The sequence below is a fragment of the Anopheles coluzzii genome, chromosome 3 (genome assembly GCF_943734685.1).
Source record: "Anopheles coluzzii chromosome 3, AcolN3, whole genome shotgun sequence".
In the NCBI taxonomy this organism is placed as follows: Eukaryota; Metazoa; Arthropoda; class Insecta; order Diptera; family Culicidae; genus Anopheles; species Anopheles coluzzii.
In genome coordinates this window covers 47,730,446-47,746,704 of record NC_064671.1, presented here as the reverse complement: position 1 = coordinate 47,746,704, position 16,259 = coordinate 47,730,446, and the positions used below count along the sequence as shown (strand labels likewise).

General features: G+C 43.2%; 2 protein-coding genes across 12 annotated transcripts in view; both read left to right on the top strand.

Annotated features, from left to right (window-relative positions):
• The window catches only part of LOC120959085 (tyrosine-protein phosphatase Lar), a 226,038-nt gene extending 219,715 nt beyond the window's left edge, over positions 1-6,323 (top strand). For all 11 annotated transcript variants that reach the window (XM_049610033.1, XM_049610032.1, XM_049610031.1 and 8 more), the window contains 3 exons: positions 13-145; positions 313-729; positions 863-6,323. In XM_049610033.1, coding sequence (XP_049465990.1) covers positions 13-145; positions 313-729; positions 863-931 — 619 coding nt within the window. In that variant the 3' untranslated portion in view covers positions 932-6,323. The remainder of the gene's footprint in view (positions 1-12; positions 146-312; positions 730-862) is intronic.
• A 7,673-nt stretch (positions 6,324-13,996) lies between these two features.
• Positions 13,997-15,812, top strand: LOC120959052 (opsin-3). The gene is made up of 3 exons (XM_040382195.2): positions 13,997-14,457; positions 14,530-15,210; positions 15,292-15,812. Exons 1-3 carry the CDS (start codon positions 14,213-14,215, stop codon positions 15,524-15,526), a joined length of 1,161 nt encoding a protein of 386 aa, XP_040238129.2. The 5' UTR covers positions 13,997-14,212; the 3' UTR covers positions 15,527-15,812.
• Positions 15,813-16,259: the final 447 nt, after the last annotated feature.

Here is a 16,259-nt window from a genome sequence, read left to right as displayed (position 1 = left end):
TTCCTACACAAGCTATCGGTATCGAAACGCTTACATTGCCGCCCAAGGACCTCTACAAGAAACGGCCGAAGACTTCTGGCGAATGCTCTGGGAACACAACTCAACCATCGTGGTTATGCTAACCAAATTAAAAGAAATGGGACGGGTAAGTCGTTTTGTAAACTTCTCCTTCATTCATGTGGTGGTGCTCACGTAGCACTTCTCTTCAGCGCCGCCCATGTCGTTTTCAACCATACATTGTGTGCCCAGCCAGTAGGTAATATGAGCAAGCAATTAATGTTTGACTTTGACGTTCCTTTCCTTCGTTCGCAGGAAAAATGCTTCCAATACTGGCCTCACGAGCGTTCGGTGCGCTATCAGTGCTACGTGGTGGATCCGATCGCCGAGTACAACATGCCGCAGTACAAACTGAGAGAGTTCAAGGTGACGGATGCGCGCGACGGCTCGTCTCGCACGGTGCGCCAGTTCCAGTTCATTGACTGGCCAGAACAGGGCGTACCAAAGTCGGGCGAAGGTTTTATCGACTTCATTGGCCAGGTGCACAAAACAAAGGAACAGTTCGGCCAGGATGGTCCGATTACGGTGCATTGCAGTGCGGGCGTCGGTCGCACTGGCGTCTTTATCACACTCAGCATCGTGCTCGAGCGGATGCAGTACGAGGGTGTGCTGGACGTATTCCAAACGGTGCGAATACTGCGCTCCCAGCGACCGGCAATGGTACAGACCGAGGTAAGTTTGGGTGGGGAAAAGCGTCATTCAAAACAATCCTTTGCTCCCCACTCGCGCTGCTCCACGAGGACAATTAAACGGACTAATGATAACATGTTACTTTCATTGAACGTTTTATCTCTCCTCCCAACAGGATCAATATCAGTTTTGCTATCGTGCTGCGCTGGAGTATCTCGGTTCGTTTGATCACTACGCCACCTAAGAGACCTAAACGACCCCTCTGGCAAGCGTGGCAAATTGGAGCGATGGCATCGAAGATCCACAATCCACACACACACGCGCTGCAAATCGTTAACGAGCGAGGTTGGTGTTTTATTGTTGCATCGCCATATTTTATCACTTATTGACGCGTAACTAGCAATCAACCAACAACGGTTTTACCAACAAGTAGGGCGACAGTACAAGCATCATCCCCTTTTTCCTCCAACGCCGTTTAATGATTTTATTTAAACCAAACCTCCCCCCATCCCTTCCCATGAAGCCTCCAATTGCCATTTTTCTATCGGAAATGATCCACGCCCAAACGCATGGAATGTGTTTGTTGAGTGTGGGCGTATGTATGTAATTTTATAGCCCCCTTTCGACGAAACTGTGTAACTCTTTCTCTCTCTGATAAGATTTAGAAGAATTTTCAAAATTCGATTATACTCAACTATTCTAGGAAAATCAATAGCCAACCACAGACAAGCTATGGATCGGATCGTAATAATCCTCTCTCTAGTAAGCAATTAAAACAAAAACAAAACAGCTACCTAGCTTAATTTCCTACCAAAACTTTATAATTAAGCAACTGTTCGACGCTACTGTCTCACATCAATAATGATGGCGTCGTCGGAACGGGAGACGATCGAAACCATCGGACACGACAGACAAGAAATGCATTCGCACAACAGAAGTGAACAGAACAGATTAAAATAGAACATATTTGAAGACAAAAAAAAACAAATTTCACACTAAAACTAAAACTAATATGAAAATTAAAGTTTAACCTAGCGAGTCGACAAATCCGTGGTCGGCCGTAGTACGTACTAAACACTCACCCAAACATCACAATCATTACTGCCATTTAGTGTGTGTTACTGCGTGCGGGGATCAGAGGGAGGTGTATTTTAAGGTGGGGCACCAACCAGGAAAGCGAAACGAAACTTCATCAATCGGTCGAATAATACGTCCGTACAATTTACCGGTTGCATTATGTTCCTTTTTTCCACGTTTTTTTTTTTTTTCAAAAACCAAAAAGATCCTGCGGTCGGACCCAATGAAGGCTGCAATGTATGATCATTGATTATTGCCCACGATTTTGTTTGCCCCGTAATCACTAACAAATGCTTGTTCATAATTTAGGGCTTATTCTCTAAAAGGTACTTTCCAAGTAGAAATTGTTCGGCAAAGTGGACAGACGCGAGAGCACCGGTTTGATTCAGCATTGGTGTAGAGGCCATACTCTTGTTCTTGTTGTGAACAACGCTCGGCATAACGGCTAAAACAACAGAAAGAAAAAAATGATGCTATTAGTGTAAGCTTGCTACTACTTGCTAGCGAAGTCAAAATGAAACATCAAACGGTCAGACTGATATTATTAGCGTATCACTTGAAAGGCATGCACGTATCAGACGTTTGGGTAGGGGAGAGTGAAGGAAGCAAACAGCGGGAGAACACACTGGTAAAGAAAACGGTAAGAATGCAAACTACTACTATTCGAGTAGCAACTAATCTATATAGCATTACATTCTAAAAACAAAACAAATACAACTAAAAAGGGTGAAACGGAAACGGCACTGGGTTCTTGTCCTTGGGATCACCGTTGCACCGTTGCTCGCGGACTCGAGAGCGGACATAAGGATGAGAATCGCAAACATAATCGAATAGCGCGGAAACATTGACTGTATTCATATACCGGCATCAAAGCGCTCCCACCCCGGCGGTAGTACTGGTACACGTGGGTGGATCGCCAGTACGGAGCGTTGTTGCTACTATGTAAGATGGAACACGTTGATTCAAAGAGACTTGGCTAATGATTTGACTTTTAAACATAACACGCATACTCAATTAGGTATACACAAGTAGCTGGGGGGAGGAAAACTACCAAATTAGGTGTTTCACAGGGGCGATAAGAAAAAAAAGTAGAAAATAATAGCAACAAAGAGGCAGCAAAACAGGCGCAACAACACACATCGGTTGCATGCGTGGGAAACCTGCAACACAGACTTTGGTACACGAAACACGCTGCACGCGCTTGTATGTAATGATATGCTGCACGTCCTTTATACGTTATAAGGCATGTGAATGTGATGATTTTATGGAATGCACATCATCATCAGTGTGTGTGAGTGAGAGAGAGAGAGAGTGTGTGTGTGTGTGTGTAGTGCGTGTATGTGTGTTTATAGATGATCGTACGGAGTGCGGAATTAATACAGAATGAATGGGTAAAGCGGCGTGGCTTACAGTTGCAGTTAGACATCGCGACCACTCGCGTAGTGTAGATGAAGAAGATGCATTGCGCAATATCATTACTATAAAACAAACATCTCTCTGTCGTGTGTGAGACAGAACAGATACCCGGCTGGTGTTGAGTAATGTCCTTGCGGTCACAGATTTGACGCTCGAACCACATAGAGGAAACATAGAGTTTGACTTAAAAAAAAGAAAGTAAACAAACTAGCCACGGTAGTTACTTATGGCATACTGCAGCAGCTTTCTAACTACGCATAATGGATTTGCCGATCGTGTATAACGGTCAGCCCGCATTGTACAATTGCACCCATCGCTTACTTACATCAACTGTCGAATAGTGGTGGTATGATTGCATTTATTTCATTTTCGTACACACATCACATTACACTTTATATACTCGAAATGTACTTGAATTTCTGTCCTTTTTTTGCATATTTTCACATTCATTTCCATTAAGCGCACCGCAACCGTTGCGTTCATTTGAAAGTAGTATTTTGATGTGATATGTGCGTACTTTAGCAAAGTGTTGTTGTTGCGTATAGTGGCGCACCTTTTTGGGCGTAGAATTAGTAATCGTACATTAAACACACACACCATCACCCCCCCCCCAAGGGCAAGCAAAAGGATGCGCAAGCGTCATGCACTGCATGGTGCATTAGAATTACTATTTGCACCTTATAAGTAATGGGCGTTCTCTTTTACATATACAAATATATTTAGCGGCTATTATACGAATGATTCGTTTGTACTCATCTACCATATCATATCACGTAATGATCACGCGACTGAATTTTGCATCTTTTGCGTCCTCATCATTTACACAAGTAGTACTAAAAACAAGCATCAAGCAAGCAAGCAAAAAAAAAACTGCAAGCATTTACCAACCAAGTAATATTAATTTAGAGAACCTGTTGGTCTGTGAAACGGCAACATTTCGTTTTCCTTCCAAGCGGTAGCAGATGATCCACTGACTGATCGTCTGTAATACTCGAAACATTCTAATATACCTCTAGTACGATACACCTTACCGCCAACCCCCGTATCTTTTACGCTACTATCTCTTGCCAACAAATCGATTACAACGATGCTAATGCAACAAAAAGCAACACTTTACAAAAGCAAACCCAAACCCAGTTGTTTTACACTCGAAACGTAGCATCCATGTTTTGTGTAGCTCCCCCACTTTTTTTAGTATTAATAACATCTTTCTCAAGTCTCATAATTACACACTGCCCGATATGTTGCGATATGTTTGTTAGTTTGTTTTTAATTACCTACTCAAGTAAATGGTTACTCTCATACTTTGGACGTAAGGCGTGATAAATCTGAAACGCTTTCAAGTTTGATTGATTTGCGTGTCTGTAGCTTCTGTTCTGTAACTTCATCGTAAAAAAGTACCATAACTACTTCGTACCATCAGCTACAACCGGAGGAACCAATCAACACCGATTCCATGTGTGCGTGTGTGTGGGTGTGTGTTACCATGTATGAGCGAAAACACAACAGAACTAACTAAATAGTGAACGAAATGGATAGTATTGTTTAAGCAAATCTTACAGTTCCACCTCCAAACACACACACACACAAACATTCAGTATATATGATTTTAGTTCCAGCTGAACCGCATTCCAATATGATGCCGCATCGAGTAAGGCATATAACGCGCTGCGCAACAAAACTTCCAAGAAAGTGCGCAAACTATTACACTAAGAGGTTTTAGTTTCTAGTATCCATATCCATATGCAATGCCTTGAACTTTGAACAGAGCAAAACACAGAGAGAGAGAGGGAGTGGCTTGCACCCACCCGGTACCAGTAACCAGTTTTTGTTTCTTACCAGTGTGGTGAAAGCAAACCTAAAACCCACAACCAAGTGAACTAGACTGCAAACTAACAATAGCAAAATACACGCAAAACACACACAAACCCAACACAACCATAACTCAATAGACAATGTAGAATTTTGTACAAATGGATATAACTGGCTGACGTTGGAACAACGCTTTGCACAAACAACAACACACAGCCAAATAGACGGAATGTGCTAAACTCTTGGCTAATAATTGCGTTTGTGTTTGTGGTATGTTGATTGAGCTGCAACCTCGTTAACATGCGCACGGAACAGTTGCGCATTTTTGTTTTAGTGCAGATGTAATAATGTACAGTTGTTCATAACCATTCCTGTGTGTATTCGAACAGAACCAATAAAACATTCTTCCTACGTTACGTTCTCACAAACAACCACCGCATGCGAAAGATGGTAATTTTCGTAACTACAAACCACCATCATTGACCGATTAGAACTTGCTGCAATAGAACCAAAAGAGTATCATCAATCATTGGCATGTTTTTGTTGTCTCTTGCAAAATCATCTCAAATGTTAAATGTGTAATATCCATTTCGGGTTAGATTTACGAGTGTGTGTGTTTGTGCAAACCACCAATCAAGCATTACAAAGCGAAGAAATGAAAGTGTAGAAACGAATTTCAATGTGAGGCAAACACGTGCGGGAACGAGTGTGTGTGTGTTGTATAAGATAAACAAATAAGAGATATATACACACTACTATATCTGGCGGCAGGCGGCGGGTTTATTTAGCTCACCTCCCCCCCCCCCCCCCCCCCCGACATGTTGAAACTGTTTCTCCTTCGCAGTCATCAGTCATACTGCAAACATAGCGAAAAACGGGAACGGAGCATAGCAAAGCAAAACTAAAACGTAAACATGAATAGGATGAAAGTATAGATTTACCGTTGCCATTATCTCGCAGGGAATGGTTTTGCAAATGAATGCAATGGAAGAGGAAGAGAAAAATGTTCTAGGCAAAGCGTACAATATGTTATACAACAAGCAAAACACACACACACACACAACCTGTATAAGACGGAAGAGAGAAAGAGAAAGAGAAAAGGAAATAGAAAGAAAGAAACAAAACACTCAAACACTGCAATGTACCGTGCAAATCGCAAATATAAAATGTTAGAGCAACACTGTGGACAAAACGGGCAACAGTAAGGAAGGAAAGGTTAGAGCGGAAAATGGGAAAGAGAAGAGAAACAAAAAGCTATATGAAATACACTGAAAAGATAGATAATGTCCGAAATTATATAGGTTATGTAATAAAATTATGAAAAAACACGACATGATGAAAGCTGTTGGCTGTTTGGGGACTTACATGATGACAAGTAAAGTGAAATCTTTCAAAGGTATGTGTTTAGCTTTTCCAGATTTTCCAAACGTTTTCTAAGTTGCACGCTCCATGGTAACATACCGCCAAACTCTTCTGCACTCGTTATTATCTGACTGGTACTGGTCAATTTCATCCTGAAAAAGAGTTTGCTAAGGCTCGGGAACATTTGTTGCCAAATCGTATGGACGAACTGTGAAACTCATGTTGCGGGGACATTTTTGTTGCAAGAGTAACAAATCGATTTGTTTCATGTTTATTTGTTGCAGGAACATTTTCAAACATGTTTGCACACCAAAACAAATAAAAAAAAAATTGCAACTTAATTTTAAAATGTTTTTGTGAGTGAATATGTGCTCAGTTTTTGAAATAAATAGAAAAATACAGAAATGCTGCCATTTAACAAATGTTGCCGCAACATGTTCATAGATCCAGGCCTGAACACCTTTTGCACCGCAGTGCACTGCAGTGCTAGCCGCAACTTGATCAGAAGTGTATTTACCATCTTCAATGAATCCTGCTTAGTGATGGGTAAAGTTTGCCAAAATCCGGAGTCGACTCTGATCCGACTCCGATTAATTCAGAATCGACTCCGGAAGGTAGGTCCACCCTGCATCATCCGGAGTCGTTCGCAATCGTCCAGAATCGCCCGGAATCGTTCGGAGTCGTTCGGAGTCGTCCGTAGTCGTTCAAAGTCAGAGTCATCCAGAGTCGTTCGGAATCGTTCGGAGTCGTCCGGAATCGTTCGGAGTCGGAGTCGTCTGGATTCATCTGGAATCGGCTACAGACAGAGTCATCCGGAGTCGTCTGGAGTCGGCCGAGGTCGGTCTTCGAAACAAAGGCCTGTATAAGAAGTGCACGCGCAAAGTGAAAGACAAAAAACACAACGAAAGGAAAAGTCTGATCACAAGCACAAAGGCTCCTGTTGACTCCAACCAACTCCGATTCCGGTCGACTTCGAATGACTCCGGACGACTCCGGACTACTCCGACGTCTCCGGACGACCCCAGACGACTACGAGCGACTCCAAACGACTCCGAACGACACCGGACGACTCCGAACGACTCCGGACAACTCCGACTCCGCACGACTCCAAACGACCCCGGAAGGCTCCGAACGACTCCGGGCGACTCCGGGCGACTCTGGACGACTCTGGACGACTCTGGACGACTCTGGACAAGTCCCGAATAGACCGTGCCCCATACGTAGGACTGACTATCCTGCTATGGTAACAATAAGTCACTGAAAGCCAAGCTCACTTCACTAGTGGGTACAGGCAGGCCTTGACCGACTGCGGTTGTTGTGCCAAAGAAGAAGAAGAAGAGCCTACAATCCTATAATATTTTGACGAGAAGTTTACGCTCTCCCATACAGATCAAGCGTAAACTTCTTAAATTTACGCTTCGTGTGACGTTGGCAATAGCCTTACAACACAATTATTTTATTTTGTATTAGCCACGTTTTCACAGCTTACATTCTGCTCATAAAATTACTGTCAAATACACTTTTTGCTGAGGAGAAGTCTAGCAGCCTTTCGGCGAATTTTTTTTTGGTGTACTATAAGCCTTATTCTGATAATTATTTAATGAAATATAGGAACAACAAAAAAAACAAAAAGTCACTCGATCTGTAATACGGTCTTAAAGTTGTATTCCTCGTAGCAAATTCACCTTTTTCCTACATAGCAGATGATGTACACCGCTTCTCGCTTGACCAGCTGGAGCCACTGGTAATGCTTGTTAATTATGAAAGTGTGGGCTAGGGCGAATCAACGATGCACCGTTATTTATTTATTATTTGTTTATTTGTAAATGTTAAGTGATTGGCCATAATTGGCCTTATCACTGATCTTATAAACTAAACTTATAATAACATAAAGCATCACGGTACAATGTAACATCAGCACAAAATAAATAACACAGAGTATCACAGCAAGAAAAACAGGTTAAATTAGGGAATTCCAGTCAAAAGAGTCATAATGTGCATTAAATCTGATAGCCATCGCAGTCAAAGGTTCATTATCGCTATATGCACGTCTAGTTTGGTCAACTCTTAGTAGCCTAAAGTTTCTTAAAATACGAGCAGGTACGTGGAAATTAACTCTAGCTAAAAGGTCCGGTGAATCTATCTCTCCTAGGATGATTTTTTTCATGAACAATATTTGCGCCGTTTCGCGACGAGTAGCGAGAGATTCGAGTCCAAAAATTAAACACCGGGCATGATAACTAGGTCTCGCTGCTACGTTACGCCAGGGTGTGAACCGTAAGACCAAACGGGTGAATTTTTTCTGCACTGACTCAATCTTATTCGACCATAACGACGACGATGGGCACCAAACTACTGAGGAGTATTCTAAGATGGATCTGACTAGTGATTTGTAGAGTGCGACAAGACAATGTGGGTCGGAGAATTCTCTCGACTGCCTGCGTATAAATCCTAGCATTCTGTTCGCTCTATCAATAATTTCGTTATGATGCACATGAAAGTCAAGTTTACGGTCAAGAGTAACTCCTAAGTCTTTTACTGCACTGTGTCGTTGTAATTGTGTACCGGAGATGCAGTAGTTAAACACTATTGGACAATTAGAACGGTGAAACGACATGGACAAACATTTATCAACAGAAATTTGTAGGTCGTTGTTCAGACACCAGTCGGAAAAAGAGTCGATCGATGCTTGCAGGACATAACAATCACCAAAACACCTCACAGGAAAAAAAAGTCTAAGATCGTCCGCATACAATAAACATTCAGATTCCCTTACTACAGTAGTAACGTCATTGAAAAATAGAGAAAACAGCAAGGGTCCAAGGTTACTACCCTGTGGCACGCCTGAACAACTCACGAATTCCCTAGATGTCATACAATCAACTTTGACGCGATATCGACGATTGGTGAGGTAAGATTCGAACCACTCCACTAAAGAGGCAGAGAATCCAAGACGAGCAAGCTTCGCCAACAACAAGCGATGATTCACCCGATCAAAGGCAGCCTTAAGGTCGGTATAGATGACATCCATCTGGGCTCCCGAAGCGAATGCAGCATGGCAGTGAGATACAAACTCCACCAAATTGGTGGTCACACTGCGGCGAGGGAAGAACCCGTGTTGGCGTGTTGATATCAGCGAGCGGCAACAGTTCAAGAGCGAGTTCTGGACGACGACTTCAAAAACCTTAGCACCTGCAGGCAAAGTAGTAATGCCACGGTAGTTTTCCACTAAGCTCTTATCCCCCTTTTTATGCACAGGAAACATGTAGGACGATTTCCATGCTGCTGGAAACATACGCTGATTGAGCGAGAGTGTGAAGATACGAGCCAGAGGTCCGGCCAAAACTTCGCTGCATTTGGCCAGAACTGCGGTTGGAATACCATCAGGTCCAGGGTTGTAGGATGGTTTGACCTGCTTGAGCGCCTTTAGCACAGAATCTCTGGAGATGTTTATGTCACGCACATTAACATCGACAGCGTCGGAGGGCACGTTGTTGAGAGCAGCATCCAATGAGAAGCCAGGAGCTTCAGTGGCAAACGAACTCATGAAACGATCAGCAAATAAATTGCAGGTTTCCTCTTTGGAACACGAAGTTGTTCCATTAAAGGAAACTATAGCTGGCAGGGAGCTGTTTTTCCGTTTTGTGTCGACATACCTCCAAAATTTTTTCGGTTTTCTTCTTAAGCTGAACTGTATACGGATCAAAAAACGAGAGTGAAGTTGTCTATTATAGCTTCGATATACATTGTGTGCAGCGATGAACCGCAATCTCGATTGTTGTGTTCCACTGTTTTGATAAAACCGATAGCAGGAAGATTTGTTTCGTTTTAAGCGGCGTAATTGAGCATTACCCCACGGTGGACCCTGTCGTGGACGTTTTATAGGGCAACAGGCAGATAAATGTTCCGCAAATTTCCGATTGAACATATCGAGTGCATGGTTTACGTCCGGGTTTCCATCAAGGAATGACCAGTCAGAAGATTGCAGTAGATCATTTAGAATCGAAAAGTTAGTGCGACTGTAGTCGAGTGCGACTGTAGTTATCACGAGGACTTCAATTCAATTCAATTCAATTATCTATTAATATGTCTGCTTGCAGGTTACACATACTTTGCTTAATAACTATGCTATCCTTTACTATCCTAAATTAATTAGTCCATCCTATTACTGAGCTAGGAAACACTGAAAGTGGTGGGAGGGATTTGTGGAAATCAAAAAGGTTACATGAGGAGTTAAACGAAGACAGTGCACACAAGTATGGATCGTTTCGACCACATGCAGAACGGTGTTTCGGTATCAATCCGGAAGGACGAATACGGAGCGATCGGTTGAACACATACATAATAGAGAGCTATTAATAGAGGAATAATAGAGGAATAGAGCTGAGTAACGTAGGCGCATCTATTTGATTACAGGGTTTTCCAATAGAATAAATAACTTTTGCCATTGATCTCAACGCCTTTGATTTCGATGTTAACATTTTCCACGGCTTACATGCATCCATATTGTCAACCCATTTTCCAAGATCTATTACAGGGTTTCCCACGACTTATTGGTTGGTTCCCATCAATTTTTGGTTGGTTCCCATGATTTTTTGGTCGTTTCCTATATTTTTTTGGTTTATTTGTATTGATATCTAACTGGACGATACCAATAATTTATGGGAATGAACCAAAAATATATGGGATACGATAAAAAAAATTCGTGGTAACGCACCAAAAAATCATGAGAACTACTACTACTACTCATCACTACTGGAGAATAAAGAAGAAGTAATTACAGTCTACTCTGTATTCAAATAACCTCATTGTTTGCCATTCCGTGACCACAAATCACTACCGTTTGCAACGGTCCTGCTGGAAGTAAGAAAAGTTTAACAGGCATAAAACAGCACAGTACTTATTCTAACTAGGTGAAAAAATCTTACTTTAAATTAACCACTGAGAGTAATATAAAACATCCAATCGGCACACACTGATACAATATGCATACCGTTTGCTACAACCCGGTGACGAATAATATAAGAGATCTTTGAATTAAATCAGCCATAGAACAAAAACAATTTGCAATTAGGAGCAAAAATGAGTCCGAAATAGCAAAACAGACTCCTATTCGCTCCATAGCAACGACCATAAACAATGTTTAAATTGACTGTCAAAATTTCCCACGGATTTCTGTCAATTTGTTCTAAACGCATCGACTTGTTCCCTTTCATGGACCTTGGTTAGAGCACCCGAGGAGTGAGTTGGGAGGTGTCACGTGAGTTGGTTCCTATGATGTTAAAAATTATGTTCTTTTATGGTGATGCTTTGGCAAGTGGGATCCAAAACAGTTTCATCGTGATTTTAACAAAAATAACTCTGGAAGTGGTTACACACGAGAAGCAACTACAGCATGACCTCCACAGTCTTTTTTACTTAGGCTGTTCAAAAGTATGGTCGGTCGTTTTGGTGGTACGATCGTCAACTCGTAAAACTTAACAACATACCCGTCATGGGTTCCAGCCCCGAATGAAACGTGCCCCCATACGTAGGACTATCCTGCTATGGTAATAAATAAGTCATTGAAAGCCGAGCCTCCACTAGTGGTACAGGCAGGCCTGGGCCGTCTATGTCTATGTCTATGGTTGTTGTGACAAAGAAGAAGAAGTTCACTAGTTGGCACCTCAATAGTTGGGTTGTCTCCAACCCAAAGTCTATATACAGGGTTTTCTAATAGAATACAAAACGTTTGCTATTGACCTCAAAAAATTTGATTTCGATTTCAATGTTTATCACTTTGTTGATGAAGTTCCAGCCATCTTATCCTGAAGGACTTTGCAATCTTAGGATTTCCGAGGACCATCTGTTGCGTGCGAAGTGCATGCAGAATAAAAAATAAAAAGTGAAAAGACACAAGATCGGTGAATTTCCACGAAACGCCAGCCGTACCCCCCACGATGAACGTCGCTACCAGCACGCGCAGCACCGGTACCGTCTACACAAAGGATTGCTCGATGGATTGATCGATGCGGAATTTCTGGAATCGCCAGTGCAAACAGATGTCGCCGGGAGTGACAATGGAAACCGGGAGCGCGATGGGAGTTGGGGACAAACGGGAATGGGAGTGGGAGGAAAGGCGTAGAATTTTGGGTTAGTATCGTGCAGAAAAATTGTGAAAATTTTGGTATATAAAGGCGGCTCAAGCTGGAGCCAAATCAGATTCGAACGATAAGCCAAAGAGTTAAGAGCTTCATTTCAGAACATCCGAAATAATCCGAATCTCAAGGAACGATCCCCCTTTCTGTTGCATAGACTCCCGAGGTAGCGAGGAGCACTAGCTGAAAGGCTTGGAGAATTCCCCGTTGTAGCCGTAGGAGCCGGAACCTTCGCCCGGCGGAGCCCCTCGGCCGCAACACCATCCAAGCGTGTGGATGGTCTAGGACAGCGATATCAAACTCATTTGAATACGAGGGACAAATACTACATAAAATAGTAGCCGCAAAAAAAACATGTGCCGCAAGTTAGTTTCTATTGAGTTTTAGAAAATTGGATCCTAAGAAATTCGTTTCATTTCATACTTGGATAACAGTTGTGTAAGAGTGAGCTATCCTCAAATATGCTAAATATTCAAGCACACATACATACATACAGCTTACATACACATACACTTGCTAATATAAAAAAATGCAGTTTTTTTCAGATATTGAATAACATTTAAATAAATTGGAGTGGTCCCGTGGTACAGTCGTCACCGCGTGCCACTTAATAACATGCCCGTCATGGATTTAAGCCTCATATTGATCGTCCCCCCGTAGCAAAATCGACTGAATTTAGGGTCAAACTGAATTTAGCAACTATACTACTAAGCCGAACTGACTTTAAATAAAGACCTCAGAATCATAGATGGTTTCATAATAGAATACATATAATAGTAAGATAATTAATAGAAATTCTAAGTTTTTGCGTCTTTGAAAAAGAAAAATGCTTAAAATTGTTCGACTTTCGGCTATACTGATCCATCTTAGCAATTGTCTATTTCAACAAAATCTATTTGGATTTCACCATTTAAACCGTCTAGCGGAAAATTCAGATGCAAACAGTTCAACAGCTACAGCAAAGCGTTTATCCACGATTTGTTGAATTTTTCCGTAGGTTCCGTTCATGATTTTTTGGCATTGTGTAATCATTCTTTGAAGCAGTTCATAATTCGTGGAAAGGATTCCAAAAAATGCTTCGTAAGCCTAAATAAATCGTTAGCAGAATTTAAAAAAAAAATATACTACATCAAAATGTTTAGGAATTCCTGAAATGCAAACATAACGAATAACCCACTTTCTTCATTTTAATTACATTTACACTGGTATGAGAAAAGCTATTGACTTTTTAAGCCTGATGCAAACTCAATGATCGAAATCTAATCAGAACAAACCCATTGACCTTGCACTTATGGCGTATGGCGTTACACTGCTGGATTATTCTTTCCGCAGTGGATAATCAAATTAAAACCCATCCACATGCAATTCAATGCTCTCCCATATAATGCAATCCTTTGATTTCAGTGGCTCCCTAGGAATTACACATGCGTTCGTAATCCAATTGTACGAATCTGTCCACACGATGTGGCCCAGTGCTAGATGGATGGGTATAAAACCAATCCGCGCCCCGGAAGAAGGCGAACATTTGTGAAGCGTTTCTGCCAGGAACCGGTCCAAATTGTTCCCCGCCTGGAAAGTGACATTCTGTTTGTGCTTGAAAGAAACACCAGTGTACACCAGTGTGCAGCAACTGTGCGGGAACTAACTCTCTACACATACGATCAGCAACTTTGGAGTAACTTGTGAGTGTGAGATCGATCTACGCCGCTTACCCGCTCATTATGTTTCTCGGGAACGAATCCATCTCGGAGGGCGCCATGCTGATGCCGATGGCGCGCACTGCTGGCGACATGCCGAAGCTGCTGGGCTGGAATCTCCCACCCGAGGAGCAGTATCTAGTGCACGATCACTGGAAGGGATTTCCTTCACCGCCGTACTACATGCACCTGATGCTTGCGATGATCTACTTCGTGCTGATGAACACTTCCCTCATCGGTAATGGTATTGTGCTGTGGATCTTTGGCACGTAAGTAACACCTTAGTCGATAGAATAGCGAATCTGATCTCCTCACTAGTGTTTCCATGTTTGTTCTACTAGCTCCAAATCGCTCCGCAATGGCTCGAACATGTTCATCATCAACTTGGCCATCTTCGATCTGCTGATGATGTGCGAGATGCCCATGTTCCTGGTCAACTCGTTCTCGGAGCGACTGGTCGGCTACGGGGTGGGATGCTCGGTGTATGCGGCCCTCGGCAGTATGTCCGGCATCGGTGGTGCCATCTCGAATGCCGTGATCGCGTTCGACCGGTATCGTACGATCTCGAACCCGCTCGATGGACGACTGAGTCGTGTGCAGGCGGGCTTGTTGATCTGCCTTACCTGGCTCTGGACGATGCCGTTCACACTGCTGCCCCTGTTCGAGATCTGGGGACGCTACATTCCGGAAGGATATCTGACGACTTGCTCGTTCGACTATCTTACCGACGATCCGGACACGCGCGTGTTTGTCGGCTGCATCTTCACCTGGGCGTACGTGATTCCGATGATCTTCATCTGCTACTTCTACGCCCGGCTCTTCGGTCACGTCCGTCAGCATGAGATGATGCTGAAGAATCAGGCACGCAAGATGAACGTCGAATCGCTCACGGCGAACCGCAGCGAGAAGGCACAGGCCGTCGAGATGCGAATCGCCAAGGCCGCCTTCACGATCTTCTTCCTGTTCGTGTGTGCCTGGACACCGTACGCCATCGTCACGATGATTGGTGCATTCGGCGACAGGTAAGCAAAACCCTTCACAGCCACTTCACACAAACCGTCAATGGTAATGTCACGGCGTCACGCCAACCCACCAACCCACAGGACGATGCTGACTCCGTTCGTTACCATGGTGCCGGCGGTTTGCTGTAAGATCGTGTCCTGTCTGGATCCGTGGGTCTACGCCATAAGCCATCCCAAGTACCGCCAGGAGCTTGAACGCCGCCTGCCGTGGATGGGCATCAAGGAGGCGGACGACAGTGTCAGTACGACCGAGAGCAAAGCCACCGTCGTCGTTGACCAAGCAGCGGGTAACGGTGGAGACAACGCTGCCAACTAGATTGCATTGCGAGGCGGAAATACAACTACGAAATCTGTGGATGATGATCAACCTGCTTGATGTTGAACGGGACTTATGCAAAACGGTATAGAATTTATATGTAAGTACCCCCCCCCCCCCCGCCCCCCTCACACCCAAAACCATTTCCAGAGCACGTATTAAGCAAAGCAAATGAGAAAAAATGTCAGCTTGCATCGGATCTTGTCAAACGAGGTTATGGTTCATAGATGACGAAAAAAATAAACAGCATTCTATCGAAAATGAAGCGATATCCTTCTAAACTAAACAGTTGTTTGTTTTCCATAAAGACTGTTGTATGTTTATTGGTGGGCGGTCCCGTGGTACAGTCGTCAACTCGAACGACTGAACAACATGCCCGTCATGGGTTCAAGCGTAGAATGGACCGTCCCCCCCTAGCAAGGATTGACTATACGGCTGCGTGGTAATGAATAAAGTCTCGAAAGCCTGTATAGGCCGGCATGTAGGACAGCGTAGGACGTTACGCCAAATAGAAGAAGAAGCCCACCTGATATATCAACTCACTTCGATAAATGCTGTGAAGTAATGGCTCGTTGTATCCGAACGTACAATACGCGAACTGCGACTTAGAGCTTATAGATCTAACAACACAATCAGGTGGGCTTGTCTAGTGCAACTTGATCCAACTCTAGATCCATAACAAACTGGGAAGCTGTTTTCGAAAACTCTTCCCTAAGTCTGTCCAAAATTATCA